Source organism: Condylostylus longicornis, unplaced genomic scaffold (genome assembly GCF_029603195.1).
Source record: "Condylostylus longicornis isolate FDR11 unplaced genomic scaffold, ASM2960319v2 ptg000031l, whole genome shotgun sequence".
NCBI lineage: Eukaryota > Metazoa > Arthropoda > Insecta > Diptera > Dolichopodidae > Condylostylus > Condylostylus longicornis.
Genome location: NW_026578000.1, coordinates 20,846 through 45,045, shown reverse-complemented (window position 1 = coordinate 45,045; position 24,200 = coordinate 20,846). Strand labels below are relative to the sequence as shown.

General features: G+C 25.4%; 1 protein-coding gene across 1 annotated transcript; it reads right to left on the bottom strand.

The window, feature by feature from the left end:
- Window positions 1–2,293: 2,293 nt before the first annotated feature.
- Window positions 2,294–23,785, bottom strand: LOC129608365 (poly(A) polymerase-like; the record flags this gene model as incomplete). Its single annotated transcript, XM_055519848.1, has 3 exons — window positions 2,294–2,989; window positions 22,468–22,599; window positions 23,629–23,785. Coding segments are annotated over 3 exons (867 nt in total), but the record flags the coding sequence as incomplete, so codon positions are not given.
- Between the last annotated feature and the right edge of the window lie 415 nt (window positions 23,786–24,200).

Sequence of the window (24,200 nt, the reverse complement as noted above, 5' to 3'; positions counted from 1 at the left end):
TTTATGAATTTCCTGGTATAAGATTGATTAACCAATCAATTTTTGAGTTATTGTTAGAAGAATCGGACAAACAAAACATAGTCCTAGTATTATGCATACAATTTAAAGACAATTTAGGGTAAAATAAAGGATAAAATAAATAAAGGATTTCTTCAATTTGCTTGTTATATGTTTCTTATTATGTGATACCCAATTAAAATGTGATTTTAGAATTTTATAAATAAAATTTTATTTTTGGTATTCAATAAAATCTTTACCGAAATAATCCTTTTTATTTCAAATTACTTTCCTGTTAGCTTCTAATATTTAAGAAATACTCAATGATTTATAAATGTACATATGTGTGTATTCAATCAAAATTTATAAATTGTTTCATAAATTTCTCAATTAACATAAAATAAAGAATTAATAATATTTTCTTAACAAGAATATTAATAATATTAAAGAAGAAAATAATTTTTAAAATATTGAGTTCAAGAATTTTTATGACTAATTATTTTAAGATTCCAAAATTATTTTAATTAATAAGATTCCATTACGAACTGCAATCATTTTGATTTGTGATAGAAGAAAATTATTTAAATTCATTAATGATAAATTGTACTCGTACAAAATTATAAACCCAAGGATTATTAATATTATTGAATACAAAATTATTTAAAATGTTTTTCATGTGATTTTATTTATTTGGACTTAGTGATTTTGTCCATTCCTATAATAGAAATGAAAAGTAAAATTTAATCAGGCCTTTTGTATATTGTATGCTCTAGGTATAATTTATAAATAAGTAGCTATAATTCGATCTGAAATAATTAAATTAATTATCATACCATTTGAATATCATAACAATTATATTGAGTAACAACTCGTTGTATACCTCGGAAAGCACAACTTAAAATATCTTCTAATATTAAAGAGCAGAATTTTACGAAAAATTAAAAAAAAAATTGATGTGAATAGCATATAACCAATAGTATTGTTAAGGTGTTGCTCTAGATTATGAAAATTTCCTTTAACTATGTATTTAAAGTTCTGTGAAAGATAAAGAGGGGGTTTTTGTTATAGTACCTAGAAATATGAGGACATGGCCTGTGATACGATTTTCTTGCAAAGTTTTCCAGTCAATTTCGTTAACAATCAGAACTAATAATATTAAATTTCAAGAAATACTGTCCTGAGTTCCGGAGCTGTGATCAATTACATATAATCGGCCTTTAGTAAAAAGTTCTGTTTCCGAGCCCTGATAATACCGAAAAATTTAATGGTTAATTGTGTCAATAGCCAAATTTCAAATATGAAATATCAAGTAGATTTGTTGATTATTCTTCTATATGAGTAAAAATGTAAATTCGGCCTGTAATAAATATCCAATTGCTGATATCTACTTGATTTCCTTCAAAAGTTAGTTGACTTGCTTTTCAGGAGGAATTTATATATAAAATTTCAGAAAAATTCGCTAGTTATTTTCTTAAATGTAGTCAAAAACATAAAATCATTCCATAGTATGGATTCAGTTCCAGAGATCTGGTGTATTCTAAAAGTTTAAAGCCTTCTCATCCTCGAAATAAATTCAAACATGAATTTTCATGAAAATTCGATTTTAAGATAATTTTGATCTGTAAAGGCAGACCAACAGATATCTTTCAAAAAATAGTTTATTTAAGCTTCGCTGTCATAGAGAAACACATTCCCGTTGTAAATTCGGCATATAAAATTTATTGCCATCACAATACCTTCCCTGTGGTCAGTAATCACTACTTTTACAGAGAAAATCACTAAAATTTTGTAAGTTAATAAATCAGAGGAATTCCCATTTGCTCAGTACTTTTGCTTCTAAAATAATAATTTTTTTTTGATTAATGTCGTTTTGCTGGAGCAATATAAAATTAATTGCATATTCTAATTCAATTGGCATTGTTATTAAAATTCAATTGAATTTCAATAAAAAAAAAGAGGTCAATTACTCTAAAATAAAAATTATTTTGAATTCATAACAAAAATATTTAATTAAATTCAAATTAATTATTAAGGCTTATAATGATGACTTTTTTAAAATAATTTTCTAAAAAAAAAATTGTAGAGAAAATAAACAAAAAAAAAAAAAAAATTACCCATAATTTTTAATAGAGGGGCAGCCTACCTTAACAATAAATTCTTCATATAAGAAAATTTTTATTAAATTTAAATTTTTTATTTTATTTTTTTTTTAATATCTCTTCATAATATCCTTTCTAATCCTATATTATTATATAACTACTACACTTATATTTTTTATTTAAATTTACATATTAAAAAAATGAAATTATATAAGAGAAGAAATGAGAAAGAAATCTACCCTATTCTATATTCTATCTATTTAAATTATCATCTATTATAAACTGTACTCATTTAAGTTGTTTTGTATCCTTTTGTCAGTCCTTCTTTTTGTTAATATCTTCATCAAGATTACAATTATTAATATCATTCGTTGTTGTCGTTGCTGTTGCTCCTATTACTGATGTTTGTTCTATATTATGCATATTTATTGATTTGGTTTTTGTTGTTGGAGGTGTTGTTGTTGATGATTTTAATGTTAACATTGATGTTGTTGTTAATGGTATCGTTTGATGTATTGGTGTTAATATATTTTTATTATTTCCACTAGATATATTTGATCCGGGTATTGTTGTTGTTGTAATTGTCGTTGTCGGTGATAGTTGTATTAAATTTGTTTTAACAACAATTGATCCTGATTGAAGAGATTTCATTTGTTGTTGTGTCTCTTTTAATTCTGATGGTTTTGTAGATGTAGATGTTGGTGGCAATTTTGTTGGTGGTAATTTTGTTGGAGGTGGCGGTGGTGGTGGTAAAATAATTTCATCAATTGTACATACTCTATCATTAATTGGAAATTTAAAATTTAATTCTTTATTCTTAATTGCTGATTCAGCGGTTGGTGTTTCTGTTGCAGTTGATTCAACATTTTTTTCTAAACATTTTCCAGCTTCTCCTGGTTTTTGTTTTTTTTTTTGGAAAAAATTTTTTTTGGTTTATTTGCAAGGAAATTGTCATCATTCATGTAAAGTTTTCAATTTGATTGTATAGTAACATAGAAATGAAAAAAAGAAAAGAAAATTACATTATAAAATAAAAAAATTTTTATATTTACTTGCATACATATATAAGACATATAAGTTAATTTTATGTATATACATATATATATATATATAAATGAAAAGGAAACAGAAAAAAATAGGAAAAATTTCTAGTTTTTAAAATGAAATCATTTTAAAATGGTACAAGAAACAAAACATAAAAATTTTAAAGATTTTCGAGAATAATAGAAAATTTTTTTTCTTGCTATAACAAATTTTTGTCTCCCTACAGATATTTTTAATATAATCAGAGACCTCAAATGAATATTTAAATTGTATGTATGGTAAAAAGCTTTGAGAATTTTTTGAAATTATTCAATATAGTTGTATTTTAGGGGGAATAAGAATTCGTATACAATAAAAATATTTTGATGGAAATTTAAATTTAGATTTAAGCAAAAATTTAAATGAAATTTTTAAATTCTCATGTGGATTAAATTACTATAGTTACTCATAAATTTAATATATATATATATATAATTTCCGTTAATTTAATCCAAGTTGTATAGAAAATTAAATAACAAATTATAGCTAAATTGCAATGCTAAAAAATAATTCCGAAAATATCTGCAATATTTATAATTCAAATAAATACGGGGTAGGGAATTGTTATTCTCTTAACCATCGCCGTCGATTATGATTTATTGTAGTCCCCCTACCCTTACCTACATTACTCGACAACCAAAACATTTGGATTTCGAGGCAGTGTCGGCCTTTTATATGTAAAATGTGGTTGGTAGATCTTGACAAACAGTAAAAAGAGATAAGCTTTACGAAAAAAGTCTCGGACTATTATTATGCTAACTGATGAGTTATTCCGTTACGCTTCCGCTCACTACAGCTCGACGTCAGATATATATGTTTGACATAGCTCATGTAGAACTTCTTGGCCTCAGACACATATGATTGAGATAGTAATTAACGTGTTAAAGGCTTTACTAAAGTGGAGAATTTTGAAAAATTGGCATTATTTTTGATTTTTATTGATACTCAGTTTAAAACAGTGATAATTATCACTGTTTTTAAACTGAGAAAACTAAAGAAATAAAAGCAGTCTTATGGTTTCGACGAGTTTGTTCCCAGTGATATGGGAATATCACTTTATATTTCCCATTCATAATCGAAATTGAAAGAAGTCTTACAAGATTCAAAGGGCAAATAAGACACTAGAACAAATAACAAAATTTAATTTTTCTTTTTATTATAAAGAACAAAGATTTTTATATCCATTTTAACTGAGATATTAACTCTTTTATTTTTCCTTCCATTAACTTCCATTAACAATAAGAAATACTGAAAAAAATGGAATTATTTTCAAATTAAAAGTTACTTGAATTAACACAGACGTTTCCATTTTAATATTATGTACCGAAGTTTAAGTTCTTAAATTCTACAAGTAGCTGTAAAATAAAATTATATAAGAAATTTAAAATTTGTTGAATATTTTTTTTTTTTAAAGCGATTTCCTATGCATTATCTTAATTTTTTTTTTTGTTCTCTTTATCACATTTCAAAATCCTTAATAGTCCCTTAAATTTTAATTGAAAGAATAAAATGTCCCCTAAAAAACAAAATTTCTTTTTGCTTTTCTTTTTTATTATTTCCGTTTAATATTGCTTTTTTTTCTATTTTTTATTTTTATTTCCTTAAGTAAATAATGAGTATAATTATAAGGTAATTAATATAAAAGGAAAAAGAAAGAAGAATTGTTTTTTTTTTGTGTATACAATAAACATATAAAATAATTTATATATATATAAATAATGATCACATTGAAAAGTTCCGATAGGAGACGATTGCCAAATTATTTTCGTAAAAATATAGAAAATTATGTAAGAATTTGAAAGAAAAATGGCTTGCAATTCAATAATATACTAAAAACAGGCGCGGAACTGCGGCAAGTTATTCAATATTGAATAATACTCACAGAGGCATAGCGAAGTGGCGTGGCGACATCTTGCAGGATAAAAATATTTTCATATTTATTATGTACAGCCACTATGCTATAGGCTTGTCACCTACTTAATGAACGATTTGGTATATATAACACAATAAAGAACAGACTCTGTTGGATTATAGAACAGTTCTACATTTTTCAATTAAAGGGGTGAAAGAAGAGAAAGATAAAGAAAAAACATAGTTAATCAAAGTACCATCCACTCAATTAATAAAAATTTCATATATGCAGCAATTGTCTGAGTCTGACTAAATGTATCTGAGTATACATATATTATGTATGTTCAAGGGAAATAAAGAATCGGAAATTTGTGAACATTAGAATAGTTTTAAGCCATATAGTCATATGATAGAGTAAGAATTCTTATTTATTTAAATTTTAATAGATATTGGCAACCTGAATAGAATCTATACGACACCTCTGTTACGTAATTTGGATGTTTATACATATACATGTACGTAGTTATGTAAATGTTTAGGAAATGTCTGTACAAAATATATTACACTGTGTGCCTGAAATATATAAAGTATATTTTCAGAAAAACAAAATAAGAGGAACAGAATATACTGAAGAACAAAAGAGCATAGAATGAAAATAATAAATCTGTTAAGACAAATGTAAACGTTTTCGATGGAATTTGTTTTCTTAATTATAGCAATTTTTCATTTACCTTAAAAATTTATTTTTCTTTTTTTTCTCTTCTTATTTTTATTCTCCTTTCCTCTTTTCCTTATATCACACACACATATAATATAACACTATTTATATTTCGACATTTTTCACCTTACGCCATTCGCCGCGTCTCTTTCTCTTTAAAAAAAAAAAATATATATTTCTCTATCTTAAGTTGCATAACTTTGACAATGAGAGCATTAGAAAACTTCTGTTATAAATTGTTTGAATTTCTAGATACAAGATGTTTACAAGAATATTTATAAAAAAAAAAAAAAATAAATACAAAATAAAAGAGAATCAAAAAAGTTGCATCAAACTTTTTAAAAAGTTAAAAAGCCTACATGTAAAGATCAAAAGTAAAAAAATATTCAATTTTTTCTACAACTTTAAACATTATTCTAAATATTCTTAACGTTATAGGCATTGCTAATGAGAAACGTCAGGTTTATATTTTTGTTCCCTTTCAATTTTTCCCGAGTTTGTCAAGAGTACCTCTTCTTTTTTTGATATAAAACATTGAAAAGTCTATTTTCAAGAATCTTGTATTTGAAAAATAATACCACGTGCATCTTTACACGTTTCCTTTGAATTCACTCTCCTACTATACTAATGAAATTCTATAGACCTATGAATGAGGTAGAAAAAGAAATAAAAGAAATCGTGTTGTGTAGCCTTGTCGAATTTCCTCTGAAATTCTTATTAATTTGAAAAATTATACAGGAAACCTAAAGACCATAGTATTGATATCAATTGCTATGAAAGTGTTCTCTTTTTTAAATTATATCGTATAAAGTGATTTGTCTGCTAATTTTATTAAAAGTACGGGAAATTCAATGTAATTTCATTGTATTCCTAACAATATACAATAATAAAGTTTTATTGATTTCATAGGATGATAACAGTATTGCTTATGTAGGAGTTCTCTTCAACACACAACAGATAGTAGCACATAAGAGTTGACAGTAATCGTTTAAAAATCAAATTGTTTTTTCTGTTTTCCTAATGCAGAGCTGACTTCAAGTATTTCCACATCAAATTGCGCTTATTATTGTTCCAATGATGTTTTCTAACTAATATTCTAACTTCCGATTCTCTTAAAAGCGGTTTTATTCAACTTCTGAGGCATTGAAACTTAGAATTAGTGGCTAGGAGGAAATTGAATCCAGAGGTACTTGGTAATTTCTTGAAAACTTTTTATTACTTTAGTAAAAAGGTACTTTTAAAAATCGATATAAATATTTTTCGATAATTTTATTTTTTTTATGATTAGGAAAATCTATTTCTAGCATTAATTAGCATTTTTTCAAAAGTATTCAGTTCCTTTTTAGGTCTTGTTTCAATGAAATTTTATCGAATCCCTGATATCAACATGGAGAACTCAAAACTTAAATTATTTTACACAAAAATGAGATAGCTTGTAACACTTAAAATTACAGGCTTCAATGGACGAAATAAAAATAGAAATTGAAAAATAAAATTACCTATATAGAATGTGATATATAAAGGTATAGTAGGTATAGAAATGAGAGAAATGAAAAGAAAAAAGAAAAATGAGTATGAAAAAAGAAGAATCTAAACGAAATAAAACAAAATTGATTGAGTAAATTACGCCACTGTAGAATTTAAGAAAATTGAAACTCTTTAAAAATTCATGAATTTTACAAATACATAAAATTTAAGATTACGTAATTATACACTTGGGTCACAAGTTCTATTAATTTTAACAAATAGAACGAAATTATTATAATTTCATTTTTATGATTCAAAGCAAAGAGCAGAGGGAAAACAGAATTAAGGACAAAGCTCTTCAGCCAGTCGAAATTATTGAACAATATTAATATAATTGATAATATTTTTCATTTAAATTAAGAAAATTAAAATGGTGTACAAATGGCACACTTATGGATCCCATGTTGCATAAAAAATTAAAAATTCATACATAGTATAAGTTTTTTTTTTTTAAGAAAAAAATACTAAAAGAAAAATCGAAGCGGAAATTTAACATAAGTTTCTTCGTTTAAGAGTAAATTATTTTTAACGAAAATATTAAAAATGAAATTTTGCAAAAAAAAAAAAAAATTTGTATACTTTCTCTTTTAAAGTTTTTTTTTGAACAATGTTGCTTTTGTGCTCCTCATACAAGGAGTAAATTTTAAATTTTCATTTTAACATTGAAAAAAATGCGTTGCCATTTTGTTTTTTAATTATAATTTAATGTACGCTTTGGTCTCAATTATATTTTTGGTATTTTAATCGTACTGTTCAATTTTGAATCAATTTCCTCCAAATTCATGGCTATAATTCCATTGCAATGGAATTGTCAATATGTACAAGAGATTTTACGCAACTCAAGACGGCCAACTGCAAAATCATAAAACATGACGCTAATATTGCTTCCCGAATGCATTCTCAATTAATATATTTAAATTAATAATAATTATTAATATATAAATTGAAATTGCTGCTCAGGCGCCAGTTTGTTAATACTGAAAGGGCAAATTGAACTGAATTGATTTTGTGTTCAAAGTACACTGTAACGGAATACTGTGAAGTATTTTTAAAATAGAACCACAAAAAATTTCACAGCAAAAAATCACCCTTTATATATATATATATATATATGTAAATATATAATATTTTGGAGAGCATTTGATATGAAAACATTTTGGCCAGAATTTAAAAGTATGTTGCCGTAAAAATATTCTATATACTCGTAACACTAAATTCGCGACTTATACGAGTAAGTATATATATATATATATATATATATATATTATTTTGCAGAGAATTTTAAGTGGCAAAATTTTGGGAAAAATTTAAAAGTTTGTTGCCGCAACTATATAAATTCTATATAACACTAAATACGGGAATTATACAAAGTATTATATATAATAAGAACAAGGATATTACCTACTTATAAACAAGTTTTTCAAAATTATATACGTATTATAAAAGAAAAGAAAAACATGAAAGAGAAGAGAAAAAGAAAAGAAAAGTAGAAATTCATTAATTGTTATGCCATAGCATTTCCAATACTTATAAACCACTCAAACTTATTTTATATACCACTGTTATGAAATATACTGTTATAAATGTTATAATGTTTATTTCAAATTGGAACAATTTGATTTTTTTTTTTTTTATAGTTTTTCTCTCATTATTTTCATTGTCTAAAAGAAAAATGAAATTATATTAATTTTTATGTTTATTATTTAAGAACGTTATTTTTTTTTATAGTAATGGCGGTGGTGATGGGGCTGGTATTAATCTATATCTAAACGAATGTGTTATATAGAGAGAGAGAGAGAGAACTAGATGTATATATGTAGTTTGTTATACGTATAATTAAATTGAATTGTTATTATTTTGTTTTTACTCCGGGGATTTAATTATAAATGAACAATAATATTATTAATATGTTTATGTGTATGAATGCATAAAATGAAATTAAGAAAATAATAAAAATTAATAAAAATGAAATGTTTTGAAAAAAAAAAAAAAAAATAAGAATAATTTTTGGAAATGTATGATCGTAATTAATTTTTTTCCTTTTTGTTTTGCTTTTAAATTGAAAACAACGGTCAAGGTTAACATCACGTTCTATAAAATTTCTTTATTACAATATTACCTCACTTAATAACACCTACTTATCTAACTACCTATACCTTATATAAATATTATATAACAATTTAATAAAAAGTATGTGGGTCAAATCTAATTATTTTACTTATATGTGAAATATATGATAGAATATGGTAATGACACTAATTATTGGTAGATCGTAGATAATAAAATTGATTAAAAATTTTCCGATAATAACAGATACTAAGAATTCCATGCTATACAATCAAAAATAATGTGATTTCTAGGGGAAAAAAACCATAATTTTGACTTTTGCATTATTTTTCCAAATAAAATTTTAATTTTATTACAAATAAGGTACAGGGTCCAACCAATGGTTTGTTAAGGGGCATTTTTCCCTTAACCAGTTGAAAATACTTTTATGCTTTTATAAGCAATTAATTACATTATTGGAATTACTTCCGTTCACATACCAAATATTTAAAATATTGCATACTTTTGGGATGAAACAAAACAAAAACATTAATATATGTACAAGTATGTTCCATACTATGTTCAAATATGTACAAGTTTTATAAACATGTCCAAGGACGGATAGACTGAACGAGGGTTTAGAAGTAGAAAAATTTAATATAGTTATAGACATACGAGTATTTTTGGAATTAAGTAAGTTTTGTCATATATATTTGTTGTTCTTATAATTAAGCTATTGTTCCCAAAATCGTGAAAATTCTATTCATTCCGAGGGTATAATTTTCGGCAATTCTTCTATAAAAAAGAAATACTTTGTAAAATTCATGTATAAATTACGAACTTTGAACTTTATTTCATCTCCGGAAATTTCTTTTCGAATTTGGAAAATTATTACGAAATTTTTTTTTAAATTTCTCGAATTATCCATTTCTTAAAAGCACGTGGAAGGAATAGACAAAAAAAATATACTTGTAATGTGATTTTCGAATTTCTTTATCACATTTAATGTGTTTAATTAATGTTGAATTGAAAATACCGAAATATGTGTATAAATTAAATATTGTATGTGGATTAGTACCACATACAATAGTACCACCGTTGTGTCAGGCTGTCGAATAATCTGACTAAGTAAATATTAATTTCATATTATTATGCTAAAGGCTATATCATAGTATTTTCCTTCGAGGAAATAAAATTTAAATATTTTGTATATAATTTCTACAAAATAACAATAAGAATAAAATTGTTTGGAATTGAATTTCAGGAAACTTTCATTTGCACAACAATAATTATTCACAATTCCAAATAAAATTTGCCCATGTGCAATGAAATCTCGAAGATATTTGCATATATGCATTTATATGTATTTCCGCCTAAATCTGTTCAATTCACCCAGGAACAATATATAATATGTGTAATTATAAAATAATGGATATAATAAGATCATATTCAAAGTTTGAGTAAAACAGTAATAATAATATTTTCACGCATATACAAATTTTAAGAATAAAAAACAAAACTTTAATCACTAAATTTAAATTTTAAATAACATTAAACTTTAATTAGCATTTGCATACATATGAACGCCTATATAATTTGATAATATTATACATACACGTACTATATAAACAAATTATATAAACTGAAAGAAAAAAAAGGAAATTATCTAACAACACTCCCTAAAATTAATATCACATATTTTTGCCTTAGGTCTATAATAGTTCTCATATACTATTCATACCGTATACATTTGAGGAAAAATTTTACGTTATCATTTATTCAGATTTAATATATTATTATGTATATAATAAAAAGTGTATACCTTGAGGATGATAACAAGGTTATATAATGGGAAAACTTATATAATTTTAAATAACTATTAAGGTAAAATGAAAATTATGATGATTATCATTTTAAATGTACATAAATAATTTTAATGTTAACAAAATATAAATAATTTACTTCCATCATAATTATTATAATAATGAAATTCTACATTTATAATAATTTTGTTAAAATGTTAATAATTTAAGAAAGTTGTTAAAAATTTTACACGCATTATCATAGAATTCTTCAAATTATTTTCTTCCGTTAACAAATAATTAAATTGTATATAAATGGAATATAAATTATAAATGAAAATTATTTGTTATTTTTTAAATTAAATTATAGAAATTCGAAATTCCATGCGAATTAAACAGTTTTAGAAATTAATATTGCGAAAAAAATGAGGTTTTTAGCTTTTTTACAAAAAAAAATTCGGCCGTCAACGTGCGTCCGTTACAAAACTTTTACATCCCCGAAGATAGAAACCTTAAATTTCATACGTACACAGATCTTTACTAGAAATTTATTTTCGTAGAAGAAAATTTCTACCCATCTTCCCCCCCTCTAAAATTTATACCCCCTAAAAATACTAAAAATGCTATTTTTGCCCTATTTATTGCCTAAGCATTTTTCAAATTTTCCAAATGCAATAAAAATAGTAACTGGGTTCTTCTATCGCTGCATACCATATTTGAACTTTCAAAAAAACAAAATTCCCAATAAAATTTATCTATTTTTTCCAAATTTCTGATATCGTTTTTCTTCTAGACCGTACGGCTTAAGAATCTAAAATTTTAGTAGTTCTTGGATATTCATAAAAAGTTCATAAGAAAAAAATTATTTTCCACCTCCAGCCCCTCTCAAGTAATCGTCTATCGAAATTTGTAAAACTCGAATTTTTGGCATCTCACATTTCGGTAACTGTTACCATTTTCGAATTTCTATAAATACAGGAAGCTAACGGTAAATAACTTGCCATTAAAAATTATAATTATTTTTCTTAACTCATGCAATTAACCCTTAAATTTGAGCATTGTGTTAAAGCTTCTTTAAATTTTTTTTCGTCTTATTTCAAAAATTGCTTATTTAAAAAAAAAATTATCCTAAAGGTATGCAATTTTTGAAGATGGCAAATTTGATTTTAATAAGGTAAATTTGATCCGATCCCTTGAAACAAACCCTATAGTGATTTGCATAACAACGTAAAAGGCGTATATACACTTTCCAAATATTTACATAGCCATTACATAAACTTTAATTTATTTTATAAAATAATGCAATCTTATAATAGAATATGTAAATATTAAAGCACCTTCCAATTACCACTATACCACTACAAGTTTACATACTTGAAAACAAATTTTTGTTTTATTATACCAAAAAAAAAAAAATTTAAAAATTAACTATAAAACAAATTAAAAAATGTACATAAAAAAAAAAATAAGTTTTTTATAAAAAACTAAGAAAAAAAAAGCTTAAGTTCTTGTTCAAAAGGATATAAAACCTAAAAAACAAAATCCCGATGAGATATTCTGTCAAATTCATTATACATTGTTATGTATAACAGAATTTTCTATCTTGTTTTTGCTCTCACTCTCTCTCTCTCTCCTTGTCTTTTGAAAGGGTTGTAATTCTTTTGTATATGAAAATTGAATATAAAAGATCATCCATTTTTGGATGCTTCCTTAGAAAATTTTATGTCCTATATACTCATGCACCATAAATATAAGTAAAATAATTCTGTATTATATGATTTATTAGAGTAGCTAATCTATGGAATACTTTTGGGTTGTCAACGGAGAATGTCACCTTAAGTGTTAGCAATCTAATATTATCTTAATTCGAGAAGAATTGAAACCAGTTCTCTGAACAACATTCCAAAATTATATTAAAAAATTTACTGATTACTCCCAAAAATATGTGTGAGAAATGTGCAATAATATGTGTGAGAAAACTATTGTTAATAAGAGAGAAATGTACTCATATCAATAAGTTATTTGTAGTTGTTTTCATATTTTAACGTTCGCATTGCATACAATAAGTGGTTGTACAAAATTTCGCGTATCGAGTTTTCGGTGGGAACGTTCTTTTCCATGGTAGGGAAACATAAATAAACCAGTTTTTGGAGAAATGTGGGTCTGTCAGTCTGTGCGTTCAGGCGTGTATCTCAAGTTCGGTTTGACCGATTTTGATGAAATTTTATGTATGAGTTTATTTCGGCCATGTCATGAATTCATCAACTTTTGGGATATGTCAGGCCCGAGGAATTAGATCTTTTAACGGGCCAATTTTACATTTTTGATCATATTTAAGAAATTCTTCAACAGATTAACTTTAAATTCAGTGTTTATGCATAAACTTCGTCTGACAATACCAGAAACCATCTGATTTTGAAGTAACCATCTGATTTTGAGAAAAAATCAGGCGTCAGGAACTGGGCTTTTACTAGGAGTCAAATTTACATTTTTAAGAAAATAAAGAAAAATTATCGGTTGATTTCTTTGAAGTTTAATATTCTCGGAATCTTAGGGCTTGGAAACCAAACTGGTGGTTTGATATTATATTTTTTCCCAACTCTACGAAAGTAACTAACGGAAATTCTTGAAATTTATTATTTGAGTTCTGTTTCCTAATAGATGTAACTAGTGGATTTTTTTTTGGAAATTTGAATGGCCCAAAGCGAATTCATTTTTTAATAGTATTTGACGCCAGTTACTCAGAAATTCTTTGAAATAGTCATATTGATTACAGACTTTGTGATATAGACATTGTTTAACTTACTTGCTCATCCCTTTCTGTTTTAAACAATAAATTTTTTAGTATGCAATATTCGAAATGTTCAAATGATAATCGAATTTGAATAAAGTATTAAGATTAAAAACTACAAAACCCAATATTTTTTCCATTGTTATTGTTAAATAAGATTTAAAGTATAGATTTTTATAAAAGTGACAAGAAATTTTAATTAAATTTCTTTTCTTTTATTTTAATTTTTTATTTTATGAAAATTCAATGACAAGATTATGTTCGCATTTTATTAAATAATTCAGATAAGATTTTTCAGATTTTTAATAATAAATTTTGCCTTCTGGTGAATATTTTATGGAAATGTAATCAAGCTTCAATTAATTAAAATTAGTTTATTTTTTCCTTACTATTAAAGTGACTTTTTCCAATTATATAAAAACAACAAATTATAAAAATTTTTTTTTTTCTTTCTCTTTCAGTCTATTTCAATGTTAAAGAAGAATAACAATTGTATTTTCTATGTATTCGCTCTTTTTATTATCCAAGAACGTTATGGTTAGGAGGTATAGCTTCGAGAAAAACTTCTCTTTGCCGCAGAATACAAAAAAGTCTGATGGAAAGAACTCAGCCCACTGGTTACCCAAATTGATAACATACTATTATGTGATTTGCGGATAAATTAAACACCAATATGAGAACAGGTGCTGATGCAAAGAGTCATATTCTTCAAACTTCTGCAAACGTACCACAGCATCTAACAGACAAAGGTGCACACCATTGAGCTGTGCGTGCAATTCAAAATGTTATCGAGGAATATAGAGGATTTTGATCAAGCCGGACAGGCAGGTCTTTACCGGAAACCTGAAATTACTTTTATTATCGTTTAAAATCTTAACAAATTGGGTGGATGCAATTGAGTACTGAACGCAGTATGCTGGGAAATGAAACTGCCGACTTATTGGTCTAGTAAATCTCTTCTCTACACGAAGTTTTTAGTGGAATAGGATTACACGCTGTAGATGAATTGAGGAATTGGAGAGTAGGTGGCCGGATCGATTTTGAGAAATTGTGATTTGTAGCGATTCAACCCTGTAAAAGAAGCGTACTAGAAACACATGCGGCTGAGTTACAGTCTTTCAAGCTTTACAATTTACTCAAATCGGTACGTAAATTACAACTGGAAAAGAAATCAAAATTGAGGGTGTATTGCTTTCTGTAGAGTAAATATAAGTTTGTCGTTTTATTTAACTGTAAAGACAATTTACTCAAATCGGTACGTAAATTACAACTGGAAAAGAAATCAAAATTGAGGGTGTATTGCTTTCTGTAGAGTAAATATAAGTTTGTCGTTTTATTTAACTGTAAAGACAATTGAATATTGCCCATTATAACCATGGAATTTTAGTTTTGAATAATTTCTGATTGCTATTTTGATAAGCACTCAATTACGTACATTCTTACATCTATGAACAAAGCTTAACGAAATTTATTAACTTCACGATTTTTAAAGACCTTTATATCATTCACCATAAATATCACTGCTTTTAACACAATTTTTATTTTTTTTTTTTCCAATATTAAAAATGATTGAAACACTAAACAATTTGTCTATCATTGTGCGGTTTTGATTTACATTCCTTTGAATTTCCCCATAGTATACTTATCAGATATAAATTCTTCATATTCAGAAAATTTTCAATTCTAATTTATTTTCTGAAATTCTTTTGAATGAATTTCAAAAATTTTTGTATTTTTATACAAAAATATTCATATTTCAATTTAATATTCAAATCTATAATGACAGTATAGCTGTTTCACTGATTTTCACCTCATTCCAATGCAATTTATCAACATTTCAAAAGCAATGCGATAAAGAAAATAGAAAAACAAAAAATGAAATTTTTCTAGAATTTTCAAATAAGAACTGACAATTGTAATATCATCGATCATTTTTAATGTCATTTATATTTTTTCCGTTATTCCATATAAAATTTTTTTATTTCATTTGTTTTGAAGAGAAAAAATTCTCACTCTCATTTTTCAAATTTTTGGAATTGCACTCAGGATTCTATTCAAGTGTTACATTTGTGTAAATGTTACTGATTTTCTAAATTAAAATAATATTGAAGTTGATTGTGTATATTATGTGCAGAGTAGCAATTTTTAATGCTATGTAAGTGATACAAATGTGATACAAATTATTAATATTGCCTTGAAACCTTCAATTATTTTGTATGCACATGCATACATGCAAAATTATTATTGATTTGAAATCAATGTATTTGAAATGAAAATTTGAAATTTTTATAAATTTAAAGAGAATACCTTGTACTTTTCAAATTGAATATGAATGAAAATGTGTGGATTTTTGTACGGTAATTCTTTAGAATAGAAACAATTGAGTTAATAAAATATGCATTGGAAACGTATATTACCTATAATTAATGAATATTTTAAATGTGATCATAATATTCTTTAAAAGCATGTGTATTAAGTATTTGAATATTGTACAAGATTCTTGGATGAAATCGAATCAATATTAATAATAAAATATGCAGCTGATTAAATTCCTTTTTGTTTCTAAATGCAAGAATATAGAAATGAGACCCCTCAAAAGCAAATATTTTTAAAAGTTTAATTAAACACCATAGTATACAAACTTTCGAAATTATATACAGTAATACTCGTTTAGCTGCTTCCCACTTAATTGCGTTTTCCGCTTAAGTGCATCGATTTTTTTAGAACCTTTATTTTCGCCATTACATTCAGCGTCAAAAAATTGGTTAATTGAGTTTCATATAACTGAGCGAATCGTTTAAGTGCATTAATTATTTAGTACATTTTTTCTTAATTTGTTCTAAAATTAATTGCTTTTCTGTTTCAGACACGAACCAAAAAAAAAATATTTTTCAAAGTTTTTATTGAGTTAAACATGGAAACCCACTTAGTTGCTTATATGTACGCAGTTAAACGGGTTCGGTTAAGTGCTCTATTCGGATAAGTGCTTACAAAAATTGGATTTTTTGAGACGCATTTATAAGCGGATATTACTGTAATAAAAATATTGTTATATTTTAAACTTATTATAGCATAAAACTTTCTAATAATTCCAAGTCTAGAAAAATTTATTCTAGAAGAAAAAAAAACAAAATTAAAAAAAAATTCTTAATTAAAATTGAGGAAAATGTTAAAGTATAAGTAGCTAAGTGGTTTTCACTTTAAAAAATTATTAAAAAAAAAAACTTTTATAAAATTATGATTAAAAATTTCGAAGGCAATCCTAGAACACGGACATACATTTTTAACAAACAAATACAATATACGAGAACGAAATGCTTAAATTCTTAAATGAAAATTTATAAGAATGAATTCTATTGAATTAAACAAAGTTTTGTTTTTGAAAATTTTAAATTTAAAAAAAAAATTCAATTTTAATATTAATTAATATTTATACAGCTACTTTTCTAATTATTATATAACACCTACGTTTTATAAAAGTTAGAATTTATTTTCAATTAATGCTCCCCTTCCGGGTAACTGAAAAATTGTGGGAGAATAAGAAAAATAGAGGAAATTATAATGAATAAATTCCCATGATAGAATCATCTAATAGATTAAAATTAGCTGGCCTTCTCAAATGCACGGAGGAAAATGATTGTTTAAGTTTTGCGGTAATAAAGAGTTGCATATTAAAATTTGGATTCAAACCAATTTAATACTTTATTTAGTACTTTATTATCTGGTATACTTGAAAAATTGATTACTATTTTGATATTGGCACACTCTTTGGAAATCAAATATGTAATACAATAGCCAGGCAGGCCTTACATTGGAAGCCACAGGGAAAAAAAAGAGTGGGAAGGATCCGCAACACATGGCGACGAACCACACTTAAAGAGATCGAATCCATTGGAAAGTGTTGGTCAGAATTAAAGTGCCTCGCCAAAAACAGAGATCGGTTCAGAGGATTTGTGGAAGCTCTGTGTTCCACCCGAGAATGAACAAAAGAGAAAAAAAATTGCAACCCTTTTAAAAATATCAAAATATGTCAAAATTACAGCTATAATTGTGTCATTTAAAAAAAGTAATTTCGAAAATGAACAAAATGGAAGAGAATCGAAATTTAAGTGAAAATAGCGAATCTGCTGCGTAGATGAAACTGAGTAAGTGTTGATTCTTTCTTTATAGACATATATAAAAAGTTTAAATTACGTGATATTTGTAAACGTATTTCTTGGACCGCACAGTGAGTACACATTTTGAATTACATTTGAATTTAAAAATATTAAATAACTTTTTGCGAATGTTATTAATTTCAAAAGTCAAATGATTAGAGTCATGTAATATCAGTGTCAACTTTACAGATGGTCATTTGCAGAAATCATAATAATCATCATATGAAATTTTTAAAAAGTGCTATGGTTGTGAGTAATGAAACCAACTTTCAACTAATGTTAAAAATGCGCTATAATAAAACATAGCGAAAAATGTTATTTTTTCGCGCTATTCCGATAACTGCCTGTTTTTATCACTAGGAGCATTCAAAACCCTGACAGATGTAGTATTTTTTTATTTTTTAATTTTGCAAGATCAAAATTCGAATTGAAGTAATAGAAAGAAAGCACAATTCTTAACACTGTTACAAGCTCTAATAATAAAATATTGCAAATTTTTCGCCGAATTTGCTATTTAAGTTTTTATTCTAAAATTCACAAATCTCAAAATAAATTTTGAAGAATAACACATGAAGTTCATCCTCTATTTTCGCAATTCAAGCAATTTTCATTTTATAACATTAGTTAAAACAAAAATATAATTTCTAATGAACTATTAGAAAATTGTTAACTATTTTCTAATTAACTTAACATAAAATTATAAAAAAGAACTAGAATGTTATAAAAGAATTAAAAAATAATTTCTTTAGAATTCTTTATAATTTAATTATATTTTTAGATTACGTAGCCTAACTATAGGGAATAAATGAGTATATGTGAAAACTTCAGAATATTGCTTTTAGGCATATCAAATCTATTATTTTAAAATATTTATGTAGAATTATCTTAGAATTGCTTTTATATACTACATATAATATAACGGTATACACATACGAACTAAAAACAAATTATGTCAACATAATTTTATATCCAATTTCTTTGTCATTTTAATTAATCTACTAAACATATTAATTAATTTTAAGTATACCCCAAGGTTCTTAATTTATTTTTTTTTTCCTTATTATGTTTAATAAGTGGTTGTAAGTGGTTATATGACATGTTTGGTCTCATTTTTAATAGAAAATATAATTATAAATATTGTTTTTTTTTCCTGTCTTATCTATGTACATACATATAATATGTGTGTATATATAGATTTGATTTTCAATGACAAGCGGCTTCATGACTCTTTAAAATTTCATTGATTGTGACCTTTTCTACTGTGTCCTTATATAAAAATTATTTTATTTTTTTTTTTGTCATACGGCAACTCCTATATTAATTTACTTCTTATAGTATAGAATATGCATACTTATACACAATTATAGATATATTTTTAATTATATTAATATTTGTAAAGAGTATGTTTGTATGAGTATGTATTTTTAGTTCAACTATTTTATAAATAAATTTTATATTTTGTGTTTGTGAATATTTTTTGTGTGTTATTTCATTATGTAGCCGCATGTTTAGTTAAACGGGATATTTATTTTATGCATGTTTATATTGTGTATGCATATATGTAGATGTATGTTAGCTGTCAAGAGTAAAAGTTTTTTTTTTTTCCTTATTATTTTCGTCTTTATTTTATTTTCAACATTTAAAATTGACAAATGTAGTTTTGGGTCAATGTTTACTCTTTACTATTTTTGTACTCACATATTTTAAAATATACAAGGGAAATTAATTTTTGTTTATTTTTTGTTTTGGTTGTTTTCATTAATTTTTTCTTTATTTGTCTCTCTCTAGTTTATTTTTTATGTTTTTCTTGTTATATGAGATATGAAATAAGACCCCATCAATTACAGTGAAAACAACATGCAATTTTTCAGTTATAATTTTCTATACATAACTTTAATTTTATTAGTTTTTAAAATTGTAGTTTCTGTTTTGTATGTATAAGAGATGAAAACTAAATTTGAATTTCAAATTGAGTTTTTCATTCAGATGAAAAGTATAAACCGAAGAATTGATTTCACGTACCTTGCCTCAGTTTTAATAAGAGTGGAGTGCATGACAAGATTGCTGAAACAACTACAAGTCAAACCAACACTTTTAGTAGAAAATATGAAACATGGATCACTTAGTGAAACCAACCAGTTTTTTTTTGCCAACTTTTTTCGGCTTGTCTGTTTCAGTAAGTGATTGCTCTCAATATTTCACCCAAACCATTGTTAAAGAAGTTTCAGAAAAAGCGTTTGTTTTTTCATATCAGAGACAGGCAAGCGAGGAAAACATTCTTCACATCATATGCTTCCGTGATATATTCCGTGATATATTAACGGCCCAGCTAGACATCCATAATTCTTAGTTGGAATTTCTTAACCATTTTAGTCAAGGAACAATCTCCGTCAACACCCTTGGTAATATACTATCATACACAATATGTCTATAGCGGTTTAGTGTCCATTTCGTTCTTGAAAACTCACTGAATTGGAGGAACAATTATTTTCGTGTAGTTATTGAGGATGACTCACTATATAATCAGTTTTATAATTTACTGATTTAAAGATACTGATTTACTGATTGAAAATTATGTGTAATATGCGAATAACGTGAATAATATAAATTTTAGTTTACTGGAACAACTATACGAATTTCTTCATTTTTCATTAAAAAATGCTATTAGTATTTTCTCTGTTTTGAAAAACGAGAAAACGAATTAAGGAAAACATGTTTAAGAGATAAACACACACATACACAAACAAACAATAATATCCCGTTTTAATTCTCTGAATAAACTTTTCATTTTATTTTTTTTTTTGGTTTTTGTTTTATTTCTGTATTTTTGTATGACAATTTTATGTCATGTTCATATAAAATATTATTTAAAACATTTCTCGTTGTTGTTGTTATTCTTGTTATACATGTACTAAGGAATGCTAATCGTAAAAATGTATATATGCACGTATGTATGGAAATATTTATATACAATGTACACAATACGAAGTTTATTTTTTAATGCTATCACACTTGAATTTTCAATCAATGTAATAGAAGAATAATAAAAATTTCTATGTATAACAATTTTCATTTCCATGTACAATTTTGAATTTTACACATAGTTTCTTAACGCGTTACAATTTTTTGATTATAAAATTTTTTTTTTTAATTCACCAGAGGATAACACATAGTTCTGTTAAGTTTATTTTAAATTTTTAATATAAAAGAGCATGTATGACATCTATCTGTTATAATACGAAATAACATTTTTGTTCTGTGAACTACTAAATTGCTGAATAAAATAATCGTGTATTAATGTTCGTCAGAATTTTTGGCAGTAGTGTTGATTTCGATTAGGATGCCTATAATGAAAATTCTTGAAAGTCTAGGTGAAATTGCGTTTCTTGAGGCTGTAAGGGTTTTTATGTGATCTCATTCAGAGAGAGAATGAAATCATATGAATAAGTATGAAACCAGTCTAAGTCGAAATTTTTCCTTATTTATTTCTCATATAAATTCGGAGTTTGTACAGCAGGTATATCCAATTGTTTTCGAATTCCCGAAGGTGTGTCTGGAAGTCAATGGTTAAAAACACGAATTTATAACTTGAAAAATTTTTGATTTAAGGCGACTTTTAATATTTATGATGTTCAATATTCATTTTCCTAATCATAAAATGGAATTCATTTATTTTGTGTTAAATTCAAAACTCATATTTTTCTATAAAATCCAATTTCATTAAAATAAAAATAAATTATTTTAATAGAGTAATAAATCAATATTTCAGAACGTATAGCGGAATTATTTTTTTTTTTTTATAAAAATGGCTTTTATCATGTTTAAAATTAAATTCACATTCAGAGTGTATAAAAACTCACACCACATTTCACACTCTTCATTGTATTTGTAACTAATAAATTGCAATAGAAGAGAATGAAAATTAGTTTTATATGAAACGTATACAAATTATATTGGTTATCTTTTGAACATCTTATGTAACATTATTTTAAGAATGGCGGAAAATTAAACATGAATGCCATACATGGAAAATTCACTTCAACAAGTTGAACACTATAGAAAATATTTTTCAAACAAAAAGAGTAATTTGACTTTTTAATATAGATAACAAAATTAGTAGCTCATAGAAAATTGCATAGTTACCTACATAGAAATATTTATACAACGCTGTATGTGTATGATAACACACACTGACATCTACCTCAAATTCACCAAAACTTAAACTTTCTCAATTTAAGTTAAAAATATTTCTAGTAAAAAATAATTTAACAACAAAAAAAAAAAAAACTTTAAATTAAATCTTAAAATATAACAGTAATTAAAATATAACTTTACTCAGGTAAAATAAAAAGAGAGGAGAGAAAAAAAAAATTTTTTTTTTATATATTTTTCTTACCTCCAATATGCTTCTCTTCTTGAGTATAGTAACGTGCCCGATGTCTTGAAAAACATACAGCCATTGCAAGTATTATAATTGTTATTAATACGAATATAATGCAACCCAATATTGCAAGTGTATTAAGGCCACCTATATATAACAGTAAATTAAGAGAAGAAAATAAACAAATACATTAATACAGTTATTGATAATGGCAGCGATTGTCATATTTGGCAGATATTATATTAAAAACTATATTAGAAGAAGAGTTCCTTCTCTAAGAATTAATGTGAGTTATTAGTTACTAGAGTCCGAATACAGCACGTGATCTAACTTCTAAACTTGAGATATCAATTTTTATAATAATTATTTTTTATGTCAAAAATTAGGTTAAAGCTACTTGCTGTCACTATTATTGCAAGAATCTATTATTCCCTTAACCCTTTCAGCGTTTTCGTTTCTAATTGATAACAAAAATTGGAAATCATTTTTAGAATATGTGAACATGTTACTCAACGATATTTTTAAATGTGGTCTGCAAGGGTTAAGTATCAAAACTTTAAATGAAATTTTTTGAATATTCCATACAACTTTCTTTGTATTTATTCGTTACAGTTGTGTGCATACCGCACATTTGTGAGAAAAATGAAGTAAGTCAAAATGCAGAGTTGTAAACATGTTTTTATTACTACAATACTTTAATATATAAAGCTTTTCTGTAACAAAATATTACAGAAAATTTGTTCATATGCTTGTAGGTTTCGATACTAATTTACACACGGCTATAAATACTTTAAATTCCGGAAGTCGAAGTTATTTTTTTGAATTGTGTCGTTATGGTTCCCAATGTGCGATATAATTGCGTGTAAAAAATCTTTTCCTTCATTAGAGTTTCTCGTTTTTATAAATCTACTGCTAATATAGAAATAAATTTCGAATATTTCCAAGCGGTTTGTTGTGAAATTAAATTCTGTGTCTTAATTACCATTAAATTTCTTAAATAATCCGATTCAGTTATTCGTATTAAATATCGTATTTGACTAAATTACATTGGGTTCCAGTTTTATTAAAAATTTTCACATTTTTAATTATTTATGTTATAATATTAAAGATTTCTTAATATTAAAAACAAAAGAATATTGTAATAATGTAAGTATTCATTTATTTATTTTTTCTTACCTTTATCAAGAAAGTTATGAGACGTGCTGGCGGCATTATTTTCTTCATCTGTTATAAATTCGAGGCACGTATCCAATCCCTTTAAATCGAGATCAGTTATTTCAGCACCACGTAAACTTTTTGGCAAAAAACAAATTGGATATGTTTCCCATTGTAACTATATGTGAAAAAAGAAAATAGTTTTTATATTTATAAAAAAGCAATATGTGTACTAAGTGTATATTATTATTGCTATTAAAATAATAATGTATGTAAATATGCAAATATTTATGTAATATACGCGTGCAAATGATTGTATGCATGCATATTTTAGAATAAAATTCAAAATAGAAGGAGGATGAGAGTATAAACCAGGGTAAGAAACAAGTTATTGGTAAAAAACATAAAATATTTTATGCATGAATTGTAGTATAACATAAAAGTTATAGGTAAAATAAATAAAACAAGCAGAAAAAGAAAAAATTAAAAATGAAAGCATTCTCTTTTTAATTAATGAAAAGGCAAGAAAATATTTTATATACATACATACAAGAAAAAAACTCATAATTTACTGTTAAAGAGAAAAGAACAAA